General features: G+C 37.7%; 1 protein-coding gene across 2 annotated transcripts in view; it reads left to right on the top strand.

Annotated features, from left to right (window-relative positions):
- Positions 1 to 15,396, top strand: part of DYNC2LI1 (dynein cytoplasmic 2 light intermediate chain 1) — a 44,743-nt gene that overhangs the window by 27,356 nt on the left and 1,991 nt on the right. Inside the window, exons 11-13 of one of the 2 annotated variants that reach the window (XM_068977277.1) lie at positions 3,642 to 3,739; positions 4,367 to 4,459; positions 9,439 to 9,578. In XM_068977277.1, the coding sequence (XP_068833378.1) occupies positions 3,642 to 3,739; positions 4,367 to 4,459; positions 9,439 to 9,501 (254 nt within the window). In that variant the 3' untranslated portion in view covers positions 9,502 to 9,578. Of the gene's footprint in view, positions 1 to 3,641; positions 3,740 to 4,366; positions 4,460 to 9,438; positions 9,579 to 15,396 lie in introns of those variants that run through there. The other variant, XM_068977286.1, reaches the window with a different exon arrangement.

Below are 15,396 nucleotides of genomic sequence, written 5' to 3'. Positions count from 1 at the left end.
ATGAAAGGGATGTTGACATATGAGCAACTGATTTCTGATCTCTATACCACTAAAAAAAAATTGCATGTACTTTCTTTCCCTCACTGATTTCCAGGTACTTTTAAATTTTAGCTCCTTGGTTTTAGAAGAAAATCAGAAGAATAGAGTAGTCAGGAAATTCAAAGCTATATATTATAAGCAATGATGAAAAATATAAGAGATTCAAGTGTTGGAATAACTCAAAAAGAACACAGTTGCATTAACTAGGTATGCCTTAATTTTTTGTTATGTAAATACTTTATCTAATGGGATGTTTCCTATACTTATTCCTAGACTCACGAAGCAAAAGAAATTTCAAGGGTTTATATGGTCGAGCTCCCTCTCTTCTCACAGAAGTAATTTCATTGTAGAGATTTTGGGGCCTAGCAACTCTGTACTCTGGGGTTGGCATAGTTTGGTTTTAACACTAATGGACAGTGGTTTTCTTTTTTCCCACCCCCCATTACTCTTAAATGCTGAAGTTGACTTCAAATGTAGAGATCTTTGTCATGAGATTATAGATTGAGTTGGAATTATAGATTGAATTGTTCTTGAATGAAAAGAACAGAGGTGTTAATGAGTGATTATAAAGACTGATTTTTATAATTATAATTATTATAATTGCCAACTTAATTTCATTAGCAGTGAGAATCACTGTGTGTAATGATAGAAATGCTGATGGAAATCTTTTGCCCCTGTAAGTAGTTGGAGGTCAGAGAAGGGTCAAAAAATACTGAATTTAAAAAATCATGGAGCTTGGACCTCATCAAAGTTAAAAACTTTTGCTCTTAAAAGCCCATGTGAAAAGAATAAAAAGATATGCTACAATCTGGGAGAAATTTCGAACTACATGCTTTACAAAGGACTAGTATCTTGAATATATAACAGTAAAAAAAAATCCAATTCAAAAATATGTAAAAGATATGGCCAGATATTTCATTATGGATATACAATAATGCCAAATAAGCACACGAAAAGATATTTAATACATTTTTTACATGAAGGAAATGCAAACTGAAACTACATTGAGATATTACCACACACTTACCAGAATAGTTAAAATATAGTGGTAATACCAAATGCTGGTGAGAGGATGTGGAGAAATTGAATCACTCATACTTTGCTGGTAGGAATGTAAAATAGACACTCTTTTTTTTTTTCCTTTTGAATTTTTTATTTTGTATTTTGGAGGAAGGCATGACAACCCACTCCAGTATTCTTTCTTGGAAAATCACATGGACAGAGGAGCCTGGTGGGCTACAGTCCATGGGGTCACAACGAGTTGGACATGACTGAAGTGACTTAACATACGTTAACATACATTTTGTATTGGAGCATAGCTGATTAACAATGTTGTGATAGTTTCAGGTGAACAGCAAAGGGACTCAGCCATACATATACATGTATCCATTCTCCCCCAAACCCCACTCCCATCCAGGCTGCCACATGACACTGAGTAGAGTTCCATGTACTAGACAATAGGTCCTTGTTGGTTATCCATTTTAAATATAGCAGTGTGTACATGACCTTGCCAGACTCCCTAACTGTCCCCTTCTCCCAGCAATCATAAGTTCATTCAAGTCTGTGAGTCTCTTTCTGTTTTGTAAGTTCATTTGCATTATTTATTTTTAGATTCCACATATAAGGGATATCATACAATATTTCTCCTTCTCTGACTTACTTTACTTAGTATGACGATATTCTCTGGGTCCATCCATGTTGCTGCAAATGACCTTGTTTCATTCTTTTTAATGGCTGAGTAATATACCATTGTGTATATATATATATATATATATATATATATATATATATACACACCACATCTTTATCCATCCCTCTTTGATGGACGTTAGGTTGCTTCCATGTCTTGGCTTTTGTAAACAGTGCTGGGGTGCATGTATCCTTTCAGATCATGTTTTTCTCCAGATAAATGCCCAGGAGCGGGATTGCAGGTCATATGATAGCTCTATTTTTAGTTTTTTAAGGAACCTCCATAGCAGCTGGTCAACCACTCTTGAAAACAGTTTGATGGTTTCTTATAAAACTAATCGTGCAGCTACCATATGACCTAGAAATTGCACTACTTGACATTTATTTGGAGAAATGAAAATGTATGTTCACATAAAAATCTGTACATAAATGTTCATGATATCTTTATTTGTAATAGCCCCAAAGTGGAAACAACCCAGACATCATTCAACAGGTAAATGGATAAACTGTGGTATATCCATACCATGGAATACTTACTACTCAGCAATAAAAAGGAACAAACTATTCATATATACAGCAACTTGGTTTCCTCTCCAGAGAATTATACTGAGTTTTAAAAGCCAGTCAGAAAATGTTACATACGATTCTATTTATATAAAACTCTGGAATGAAGAAATTTTAGAAATAAAGGAAAGATGAATGGTTGTCAGAGGTTAGGGACAGAACTGTAGGTGGGGAGGGAGGGAGGGAGAGGGATCGAGAAGGAGGTGGGTTTGGTTATAAAAGAGCAACACGAGGGATCTTTCTGGGAATGAAACTGTTCAGTTTCTTGACTGTGGTAGTGGATATATGAACCTACAAAGGTGATAAACTTGTGCACAACTTACTACACACACAAGTGAGGACAAGGAAGAAATTGGGAAATCTGGATAAGAGGGGTGGATTTGATCACTATCTTACCCACCAAAGTCTAAGGGGGCCCTGAAAGATAGAGTGAAACAGTGAACAGTGTAGATGCTAGCATAGAAAGAATGAGAAATCTCAGACTATGCATTGAAAATGTCCAAGAAGTGGCAGCGTATTTTCAAATTTTTCACATTGATTTTTAAATTATACAGGCAATGCATAAAGACATTCTCCTTATAAATCTTGAAATAGTATATATATGATCAAGTTTAATATTCCATTTTCTATACATGTGAATGTGGTATAGAAAAAAAACTATTTGTTTTAATACAGTTGTATTATTCTGTGTCATTCTGAAGTTTTCCTTTTTCACTCAGCACACCTTAGTGCCTTCTCCACATTAATGCTACATTTGGTCTGTTTGGAACTTTGACTGCTGGATAGCGCTACAGAGCATGGCTATGCATAGGCGTTTAGTTCACTGTGCCTCTATTGATGGACATTTCAGCTGTGGCCGTTTCTTCACTAATACAAATAATGCGGCTCTGTGAAATCCTTAGTGCATGTATGCAGGTATTTCCAAGATAAACACTCAAAACTAGAATTTCTGGTTAATAGGATGTGATTTTTTTAGTATTTTAATAGTATTTACTAGTGCCCTATTACCCTCCAGTATAGCTGTTGCAATTTGCATTCTCTTCAACAGCACATAAGAACATCTGCTTCCTTAAACATTCACAAACACATGAGAATGTCATACTTTCTATTTTTCCTGAACATCTACTTAAGTGCATGGAAAGAGAATTCCAGTTTACTCATTACTCTGTCTCCTCTCCCTCTGGTACTAGACCCTGTCCCAGTGGCCTTGTTACACTGGGTTGAGGTAAATTTTAACAGTGATTATAGAAGAAAAGGAAATGAGTGATCTAAGTATCCTCTGTTTTATTGATAGTAATAGTTTATGTTTTAGTCAATGCAGTCATTTGAATTAAAACTTCCAATTCTAGGATCCCCGCCTCTTCCTGATAATGACATTGGAAAGTTTCATGCCCGTTCACCAATGGATCTATGGAAAAAAGTGTATGAAAAGCTCTTTCCACCAAAGGTATCTATTTCTCATTCTTTTAAAGCAAGAATTTTCAGCACTATTCGACAGTTGGGCTTGCCCTTGTGACTCAGCTGGTAAAGAATCTACCTGCAATGCGGGAGACCTGGGTTCGATCCCTGGGCTGGGAAGATCCCCTGGAGAAGGGAAAGGCTACTGTTCTAGCCTGGAGAATTCCATGAACCAAATAGTCTATGGGGTTGCAGAGAGTTGGACATGACTGAGCAACTTTCGCTTTTTCGCTTTGCTGTTATTCATCAGTTATTGGGAAATGTTCAAACAGGCCTATTATAGTAACTTTGTTTCCTACTTACATGCTCAAATCAATTAAACACTTGCTTAAAATCTCCTGTATGTCTGACCCCATGGGGCTGAAACATGGGTAAGACACTTTTCTCACTCTGCTTCCAAACAGAGCTCTTTCTGGTTGTTAGAGAAGGGAGAAACAGTATCCAAGAGGGAGAGAGAACCTGGGGAAGTTGAATTGGCCTTCAGTGGTGATGAAGGCTCAAAAGATCAGCCTTCACTGGCTGCCCAAGAAATAGGAACTTAGCTTGTGAGGTAGATGATGGTCATTGAAGGTTTTTGGTTATGGGCATGAAATGACATAACAAATTGTGATTTCAGAGTATCAACACACTAAAAGATGTCAAGGACCCTGCACAAGACCCTCAGTATGCTGAAAGTGAAGTTGATGAGATGAGAATTCAGAAGGATCAGGTATTATCCTAAACATTTATTTCATCTTGAGTTTTATCACAGAAATATACTTGGAATTCTGTTTTTCTCAACTTATTTACTTTTTCCTTTCAAAATTATTTAAATAGTATGTCTTCACTATATATATATATAAATTCTGATATAAATGAGGAACTAAAGATCATATAACATTCTACCACCCAGAGATGACTTAGTGTTCACATATGCTTTTTGGACTTTCCAGTATACTTTATGTTGAAGATGGGTAGTGATTCTTACCTCGCTGTTGGGAAGACACTTCCATAATATTCTTTTTTTTGTGGGATTGTTTAGAAGGTTTTGTTTTTTATTAGGACATTTAGATACATCCATACCTTTCATGGTAGCTCAGACAGTAAAGAAGCTGCCTGCAATGCAGCAGACCTGGGTTCGATCCCTGGGTTGGGAAGATCCCCTGGAGGAGGACATGGCAGCTCATTCCAGTATTCTTGCCTGAAGAATCCCCATGGACAGAGGAACCTGGCAGGTACAGTCCATGGGATTGCAAAGAGACGGACATGACTGAGCAACTAAGCACAGCAGCACACATACTTTTCTCATATCAGAAAGATGAAGGACTGCCTAATCTGAAAGCACACAGTTGACAAAACCCGGGAACTCTCAGGAAAGTGATTAAAAGTGGAGACTGCTTTCCATGTATGTGCCCAGATAGCATCATTTGTGATACACAGCCTGATATAAGAATGTAAGAGTTGGTAAATTTTTATCATGATCCAATATTGAGATTTTCCCGGATCTCCTTTTAGTTTGATAAAATGAGTCATTGTGAAGAATATAACCTTACATAAAATAAGCACAGTAAATGAAATGCCCTGACCACCTCTCAGGTGGGATTTGTAGAGCTGTGTAACTGTTGCTAGGATAAGCTGAACACAACCACCCACTGTGAGCAGGGACCAGGGTCTTTTTCTCAGCAGTCGCCTTTCACCCTCTGGAGCCCAAGAATAAGTAAGCAGAACATTTTAAGTACAGAAGACTTCTGGAAAACCATGTCATGAAAATTTAGAGGGTGTTGTAGCTGTAGCAAAGTCAGAGGCACGTTGCAGGAACACTAAAATGACCCCATGTAACCCTTATTGTGTTTTGCAGCTTGGCTATAGAGATTAGTTGGAAGTCATCTCTGAATTAATATTTATCTAGGAGTTAGTGACTAACTGCCATTGTTGATAAGATTATCTGTTTATATTATACAGTGATCCCTTTTATACACTTATTATTAAAGGGCAAGAGTATTTCTGAGCATCTTAAGGTTTCACATTCAAATCCATCATCCCTAACTGACCTAAAACCATATGAGTTTTGAGTAGAACTGGAAAGCAGCCCCACAATACCTGTATCATTCTTCCCTTGTACCTCACTAATTACCACATTCTCTGGACAAATTTTTTTTAGACTCACTTGAAAAGTTATAATGTCCTAATTTTGCCTCTAAAGCAGTTTCATTCATGGTATTTTAGTAGATGAATTGATTTTAGTCTGCACATGTAGTACCCACCTCTGCTTTAAAAGTCATGCTAATGATTAGCAGTGGATACTCAATTATTTTATAGATGTTCACTTCCAAATTTTGATGTTCTAATATCCAAAACTTTATATATTCTTTCACGTTCTTCCAAAGCCGTTTCAGGGCCTTACATTGTTTCCAGTTGTCTACTGATAAACACAGAAGCTGGCTTATGTGTGAGAAAACTCTCTGTTGATTAATTTTGAAAAACCCCTATTTCCTACTAAACATTTAACAATACATTTTCATTTTTTATATGGGCAAGATAGTCAATGCCACTTTTATTAACATAGCCTATAAAAGAATTCATCTGCCGTAGGTGAAAATCTAGTCTACAGCTCTTTCTAACAACACTGCCTTCTTGATCTTTTAATGATTATTGCTACACTGACATTTTTCAGTGAAAATAGCATTATAATCTTTAGATTTGATTTGCCTTTTAGAAGAAAAATATCCATCTAAAAGAAATGTCTCATTTAAAGTTTTCCATAATCACACAAAATTATGTCCCTACCTAAAAGCAACTGGTAAATACTTGACGTCTATACTGTGTACTATGTGTCTGCATACCTTCAACTCAAATAGTTACTGATTATTGTACTTCTTAGGAAGAGAGATGACATCCTATTTCACTGAAAATAATCCAGTTGCATATGAGTGGAGGGCTGGCCCTGGGCCTGTCTGAGACCAGATGTGATCCTCCACACCCAGTCACCAGATGTGACTCCCTCCCACCCCCATGTCTCATTATTAGTGGCTTAAATAATCAGGCATCAAACAAAGAGTTTGGTACCCTTAAGCTTTGGCAATGAAATCAGAGCACACCACTTCTAAGATAGGCTAATTCATGAGTCCCGTTCAGTTCCTCTAATACTGAGCCTTTCACAAAGCCCAAGTCATGTAGAATCATCAGGCAAGAAAGATGTGTCCCTTTAAACCACACTTTACTTAAACCATACTTCTGTTACATTATCCTGCCAGTGAGGGGGGAGGCACTGAGACACAGTATTCCGTAATGCTTCAAGTTCTTGATAGTAGAACATGGCATTGATGATCACTGTCCAGAATCCCTTTTGCTCCCAGTCCCCATTGATGCATGAAGATCCTCACAGAGACTGAAATTAGTCCCCCTGGTTTGAGGATCAACCTTAAGACCCCTTTTCACCTTTTCTGCAGACTAAATGTCTTTCCTAATTAGCTCTCTTTTGTCAGACTTCACACAAGCACCAGAAAATATTTCCTTGCTATTTACTATTTTTTAAAAGTCTTCCAGTTTTAAAGCACTCCTGATTTTAAGGGAGTCAAGTATAGAAAGCACTTGCTGAACCCTTCTACCTCTTTTCTATATTTTTATTGTCAAAGCAAAAAAAAAAAATGGAAAAGGTTTGGGTAAATAGTTGTTTTTAAGGTCTTCTTGGTTCAACCATACTTATGCATTTTGAATCCTGTTTTCAAAAAACTCTATAATCCCTAGGCCTATAATTTAAACACAGACACACACTGATTGATTTACATTGATTGATTTACATGTTGGGGGGAAATGTTTTTTACTGTCCTCTATTGAAGATGGTGTTTTAAGCATTGTATATATTTATATTTGAAAACTAGAAGCTTTTAAGAAGCAGCATGGAAACCCTTTTTGGTTTTGCTTTCTCTTTTAAAGTGACTCTAGAGTGGCCATGAAGAACTGTAGTGCAGATTGAGCCCTCTTAGTTGCTGTTCCTTTAAAACATCATCACATAATGTTGAGGTCGCATGAGAGCAGTACTGAAGAGCTAGTGAACACAGTGAGTTCTGTATCACACCAGTTACTCTCCATCCTCCTTCTGGCATGGCTGGGGTCCAGCCCAGTTCTGTCACTTTACAGCTTGCAGAAGGGAGAAACTACTAGCCCAGAATCTCAAAGCAATGCCCTCACCATTACCATTGGTAAAAAAATAATAATAATTCAGCACTTCCCATTAAAGGCAACGTTTGTGATAACTGATTACTGTTTATTCTTTATGAGCTAACAATCCTTGAAACCATAAGTTACAGGTAAGATAACTGGTGAACTGAGTTAATGTCATTAAAAATAAACCAAGCTATAAAGACTACTTTGGAGTTAATACTATGGGAAAAAAATTTCTTCAAAGTCAGTATAGTGTTTTGAAACTTTCAACATTTAAATTTTAATAACTTAGAATATACGTACGAAAGAGATTCTGAAAATGAGAATGCAGTTTTCTTTTCCTAGCAACTATGAACTTCAGTTTTACATTAGGCAAAGGGCAGGGGTTGCCTTATCTTGCAGAGTAACCACTTTTTGCTTATCTGAAACAGTGATACACTTTGTGCACTTAGACACTGAATAACATATAAGAAGCCAAGAGACAATCTCCTTAGATGGTCCCTTTTGCATGTTAGTTGTCTCATGCAGGTTTTCCCACCTCCATAAAGTTTATCTTTATTTTATGAATTATAAAAGTAACATATACTCATGGTGAAAAAAAATCAAGACATAAAACTATATAATATAGAAAATGGAAGTGTCCTGCCCTCTCTCCACCTAGTTGCCTTTCTCATTTGGCACATACAGCACTATTATTTTTGTTGGCTGCCTACAAATTCAGGCGTCAGTGAGCACTGAGGTATTTAATCAGTCCTTACCGTGAGATATCTAAGCCATTTCCAATTGCATGCCAATAGTGCAGTGAATATCCTTCTGCTCTTCTCTATTGTGCTGTATGATGAATGTCTAAAGGTATAATCACTGGGTCAAAAGATATGTACATTTTAAATATTGATACTTTGCTAACTTCAAGCACAATCTGACAAGAGCTGAACAGCAAATGTTTAAAAATAAGATCATTTTTATATTCTTAAAGCATGCATGAATGTGAAAGTCACTCAGTCATGTCTGACTCTTTGTGACCCCATGGACTATACAGTCCATGGAATTCCTCAAGCCAGAATACTGCAGTGGGTCGCTGTTCCCTTCTCCAAGGGATATGGAATTCCTCAAGCCAGAATACTGCAGTGGGTAGCTGTTCCCTTCTCCAAGGGACCTCCCAATCCAGGAATCAAACCCAGCTCTCCCGCATTGCAGGCATATTCTGTACCAGCTGAGTCACCAGGGAAGCCCAAAGCATGCATATAACAATGCCTAATTCTGTTACTTGAAAAACAATGTGTATGCACTATTTAGAATATAATTTTGCCTAAAATTTTAATTCATCTCCAAGTGCTACTTCGGCTACATAGATACTCTGAAAACTACATTTCTAGAAAATACATCCCGAGTATAGTCATTTATAAAGTAGTTGTCAAGAAATTTTGAGAGTGTTAATACTTTTATAAAGGATACACTGTTACACCCCAAAGATGCTAAGGCAGTTTTAAGGCTCCTAGTTTAAATTTTAAGGTTTTTTACCAGTAAAACATGTTTTTGTTTTAGGAACTGGAACAGTACAAAAGAAGTTCTTCCAAGTCTTGGAAACAAATTGAGCTTGATTCCTGAACCTAATTCAACTGTAATGTAACCTATTTCTTCTTTTCCAAATATAAGTACTATTTTATTAGTTACTATTACAGTAATAAGGGAGGAAAGTTTAGATGTGTAATTTATTAAAGGAAAAGTGGAATTGTTTGTCTTAGTGCAACTCCTGAGATACTTTTAAGTCTCTTAATAAAATTGTATAATTACATGTAATATTTTTTAAATAAAAAGAATCTTTCAGGACCTACCTTTAACATGTTTTTAAGTAGTGTATACTTAAAGCATCTATAAGTTTCTGCTTATGTTTTCAGGAATATGAAATTAGGAACAGTTAGTAACAGTTGTAGGTATAAGGTTAAGCATTTATATTAGACACATTCCTTCTCTAAGGCATTCTTAGCTATGTCTGGTAAGAAAGTGGAATTGGGGTCACTTTCACAGGTATCATCATTTTACTCTAATTAATGGTGAGGCACGAGAAGCATCTGAAGTATTTATTTAAAAGGCTCATACCTGAGAGCAGTTATGATGGTGGAGTGGTAGGACGTGAAGCTCCCCTTTTCCCACAAATGCAAAAATACATTTACATGTGGAAGGGTTCTTACAGAATATCTACTGAACACTGGCAGAGCACCTCAGACTGCTGAAAGAGCAAGAAAATCTCCAGGTAACCGGATAGGGAAAAAGATTAAAAGGAATCAGGATGGGACCTGCACCCCTGGGAGGGAGCTGTGGAAGAGGAAGGGTTCCTGCACCCTGGGAAGCCCTCTCACCAGCGAGATCTGCCCGGACAGAAGGGGAGCCTCAGAGCCTCAAAGGAGAATGCAGCAGCCAGAGGAGAAGAAAAACTGCATAGATGGTCATGGTGGCAACCTGAAACACCGGTCTGCTGGTGTGGGCAGGGAGGGTATTAGAACTCAGGCTTTCAGACATCAGACCTGGAGAGAGGACTAAGATTGGCTATGCAGAAACAGCCTGGGAGTTGGTGTGACCACAACTGAGGGTGTACATGGAGGAAGCCCAGGCCATCTTAGAGGCCAAGTGTCATTCTCTGGGGGCGAGATCCACCATGGTAGCCTTTTTCTTAGTGCACAGACTCACCGAGGGCAGGCCCCCCCGCCCCGCACTGGTTCCAGGATTGGTTACAAACCACCACCACCTCCCTTGCAAACTCTAGCAGTGATCATGAACTGCCTCCATGCCCGTTGCATGCTCCAGGGGTACATCTAAGCCACCACCACCACCAAGACCCCCAGGACTGGGCACCGGCTGAAGCATCTGCACACTCCCTATCAAGGTGATAACAACCAGCACATGCTGAGGAAAGGCACGACAGGCATCCACACTAAAAACAGCCCTCGTACCAAATATAGGAAATCCACACAAGCTAGACAAGGACAGGCCAACATATAAATAGCCCTTCAAGACAACAGTAGATAATTGTTTCTTCTAAACTCAGAGTAAAAGAAATACAAGTAAAATGAAGACATAGAGGAACCACTCCCAGGTGAAAGACCAAGAGAATTCTCCTGAAAGAATAAATAATGAAACAGGCCTCTGCAGTCTAATAGACACCAATTTCAAAAAGGAGATAATGAAAATACTAAAGGCACCAAGAGAAAAACAGAAAAAGAGTTACAAGGGAACCCTTATAAGGCTATTAGCTGATTTCTGTACAGAAATATTGCAAGCCAAAATCAAAGCTACAATGAACTATCATCTCACACTGGTCAGAATGCCCATCATCAAAAAGTCTACAAGCAATAAATGCTGGAGAGGATGTGGAGAAAAGGGAACCCTCTTTCACTGTTGGTGGGAATGCAGATTGATAACAACCACTGTGGAGTACATTATGGAGATTTCTTTAAAAACTAGAATAAAACTACCATATGACCCAGCAATCCCACTACTGGGCATAAACCCTGAGGAAACCATAATTGAAAAAGACACATGTACCCCAATGTTCATTCCTGCACTATTTACAATACCTAGGACATGGAAGAAATCTCGATGTCTGTGGACAGATGAATGGTTAATGAAGTTGTGGTACATATACACAATGGAATATTACCTTGCTATGAAAAGGAACACATTTGAGTCAGTTCTAGTGAGGTGGATGAACCTAGAGTCTGTTATACAAAGTGAAGTAAGTTAGAGAAAGACAAATACTGTATATTAACACATGTATATGGAATCTAGACAAGATAGTACCTATTATCCTACTTGCAGGGCAGCAAAGGAGACTCAGACATAAAGGACAGACTTCTGGATACATTGAGGGAAGGAGAGGGTGGGGTAATTTGAGAGAATAGCATTAAAACATATACATTTCATATGTAAAATAGCCAGTGGGAGTTTGATGTATGACACAGGAAACCCAAAGCTCATGCTCTGTGACAACCTAGAGGGATGGGGTGGGGAGGAAAGTGGGAGGAGGGTTCAAGAGGGAAGACACATATGGCTGATTCATGATGATGCATGGCAAAAACCATCACAATATTGTAAAGTAATTATCCTCCAATTAAAAATTTAAAAAATATTGCAGGCCAGAGGGGCATGGCAAGATACATTCAAAATACTGAAAGAGAAAAATCTGTAATCTAGAATACTCTGCTCAGCAAGATTATTATTTAAAATAGAAGGAGAGAAAGAATTTCTCAGACAAGCAAAAACTAAAAGAATACAGCAATACTAAGCCTATCTTAAAGGAAATATTGAAAGGTCTTCTTTAAATAGAAAAGAAGTAAGAATCTGTAGGAAAGAGAAAATCACAGTTGGAAAGTAAATCACTTAAATAATCCAGTACACAATTTTAAAATTCTATGAAAATAATGATAACCACAATGAACAGCAAAAGGATGAACATGAAGATATAAAAGAGGACATCAAAATCATAAAATGTGGGGAAGGAGAATAAGAACATACAGTTTTGTTCTCCCCTAGAATGTGTTTGAGTCTATATGACTACCAGTCCAAAGCAAGTAGATAGAGAAAGGGATTGACATACTTGAAGAACGGGGTAGCCACAAATTAGAAACATACAACAGATTCATAAAATACCAAAAAGAAGAGCACATAAGTATCATACAAAAGAAATAAAAGGAAAAAGGGAAAAGAAGAAATATAGTCAAGAACAGTTTTAAATGGCAATAAATACATAGCTTGAATACATATGCGTCAATAATTACCTTAAATGCCAATGGACTAAATGCTTCAATCAAATGGCACAGGGTGGCAAACTGAATAAAAAACATGAGCCTACAATATGCTGCCTATAAGAGTCCCACTTTAGGGCAACAAACACACATAGATTCAAAGTGAAGGGATGGGAAAAGACTTCATGCAAATGGAAAAGACAAGAAAACAGGGGTCTCAATACTCATATCATAATAGACTTTAAAACAAGGGCCATAAAGAAAAAGAAGGACACCAGATAATGATAAAAGGATCAGTACAACAAGAGGATTTTACACTTGTCACCCTAGATGCACCTAATGTAGGAGTACCCTAATACATAAATACTAACAGACATAATGGGAGAAATAGACATGAATACAATAAGTAGGACACTTCAACACCTCACTCACATCAATGGACAGATCTTCTAGACAGAATAAGTAATAAAGATCTTAAGTGATACAATAGAACAGTTAGACTTAATTGACATTATCAGGACATTACATCCCAAAAAACCCACAGAATATATAATCTTTTCTAGTGCACATGGAACTTTCTCTAGGACTGACCACATACTGGGCTTCCCTGGTGGCTCAGCTGGTAAAGAATCTGCCTGCAATGCAGGAGACCTGGGTTCCATTCCTGGGTTGGGAAGATCCCCTGGAGAAGGGAAAGGCTACCCACTCCAGTATTTTGGCCACATGCTAGGGCACAAAACAAGCCTCAATAAACTTAAGGGTATAGAAATTATCTCAGGCATCTTTTCTGACCACAAAAACATAGAACTAGAAATTAGCCACAGAAAAAGAAATGAGAAAAAAAGATTACATGGAGATTAAACAACATGCTACTAAAAAACCAATGGGTCGTCAATGAAAGCAATTAAAAAATATCTTGAGACAAATGACAATGAAAACACAGCTATACAAAGTCAATAGGATGCGGCAAAACCAGTTCTGAGACAAGTTCATGGTAATACAGGCCTTCCAAAGGAAAAAAAGAAAAATCTCAAGTAACCTAATCTACCATTTAAAAGGATCAAAAAGGAAGAACAAACAAAACCTAAAGTCAGAGGTAGGAAATAATAAAGATCAGAGAGGAAATAAAAGATCTTAACAAGTAGGAAAAAAAATCAATAAAACCAACAGCAAGTTCTTTGAAAGGATAAATAAGATGAATACATCTCTGGCCAGGCTCACCAAGATAAAAAGAGAGAGAACCCAAATAAGCACGTTAAGAAATCAAAAAGGAAACATAACAGCTGATTCCACAAAAACAGAAATATGGATCATTGGCACAAAATAGCCCAGAAATAAACCCATACACCTATGGCAAATTAATCTTGACAAAGGAGGCGTGTGTATATGCTAAGTCATTTTAGTCCTGTCTGACTCTTTGCAACCCTATGGACTGTAGCCCATCAGGCTCCTCTGTCCATGGAATTCTCCAGGCAAGAATACTAGAGTGGGTACTATGCTCTCCTCCAGGAGAAGCCATACAATGGGAAAAAGTGTCTTCAGCAAGTGGTGTTGAGGAAGTTGGACAACCACATGTAAGTTAACGTAGTTACAATGCACCCTCTCACCATACACACACACACGCACAAATCAAAATGGCTTAAAGACTTAAACATAAGACATGACACCATAAAACTCCTAGAAAAGATCACAGGCAAAACATTCTCTGGCATAAATCATACCAATGTTTTCTTAGGTCAGTCTCCCAAAGCAATAGAAATAAAAACAAAAATAAACAAATGGGACCTAATCAAAGTTACAAGCTTTTGAATAGTAAAAGAAACCACAAACAAAATGAAAAGACAGCCTACAAGATGGGAGAAAAATTTGCAAAAGATGTAACCAACAAGGGCCTAATTTCCAAAATATATAAACAACTCACACAACTGAACAACAACAAAAAAAAACTAATCCAAAAAATGGGCAAAAAATATAGACATTTCTCCAAAGAAAAAATACAGATGGCAAATAGGCACATAAATAGATGCTTAGTTCAGTTCAGTCGCACAGTCGCATCCGACTCTTTGCGACCCCATGGACTGCAGCACGCCACGCTTCGCTATTCATCACCAACTCCCAGAGCTTACTCAAACTCAGTTCCATTGAGTCGGTGATGCCATCCAACCATCTCATCATCTGTCGTCCACTTCTCCCACCTTCAGTCTTTCCCAGCATCCAGTCTTTTCAAATGAGTCAGTTGTTTGCATCAGGTGGCCAAAGTATTGGAGATTCAGCTTCAACATCAGCCCTTCCAATGAATATTCAGGACTGATTTCCTTTAGGATGGACTGGTTGGAGATCGCCTTGCAGTCCAAGGGACTCTCAAGAATTTTCTCCAACACCACAGTTCAAAAGCATCAATTCTTCAGTGCTCAGCTTTCTTTATAGTCCAACTCTCACATCCATACATGACTACTGGAAAAACCATAGCTTTGACTAGACAGACCTTTGTTGGCAAAGTAATGTCTCTGCTTTTTAATATACTGTCTAGGTTGGTCGTAACTTTTCTTCCAAGGAGCAAGCGTCTTTTAATTTCATGGCTGCAATCACCATCTGCAGTGATTTTGGAGCCCAAAAAAATAGTCTGTCACTGTTTCCACTGTTTCCCCATCTATTTACATGAAGTGATGGGACCAGATGCCATTTTAGTTTTCTGAATGTTGAGTTTTAAGCCAACTTTTTCACTCTTCTCTTTCCATTTCATCAAGAAGCTGTTTAGTTC

Source organism: Capricornis sumatraensis, chromosome 1, assembly GCF_032405125.1.
Source record: "Capricornis sumatraensis isolate serow.1 chromosome 1, serow.2, whole genome shotgun sequence".
In the NCBI taxonomy this organism is placed as follows: domain Eukaryota; kingdom Metazoa; phylum Chordata; class Mammalia; order Artiodactyla; family Bovidae; genus Capricornis; species Capricornis sumatraensis.
Note: the sequence above shows the minus strand (reverse complement) of the source record. Positions and strands in the feature narration are given on the sequence as shown.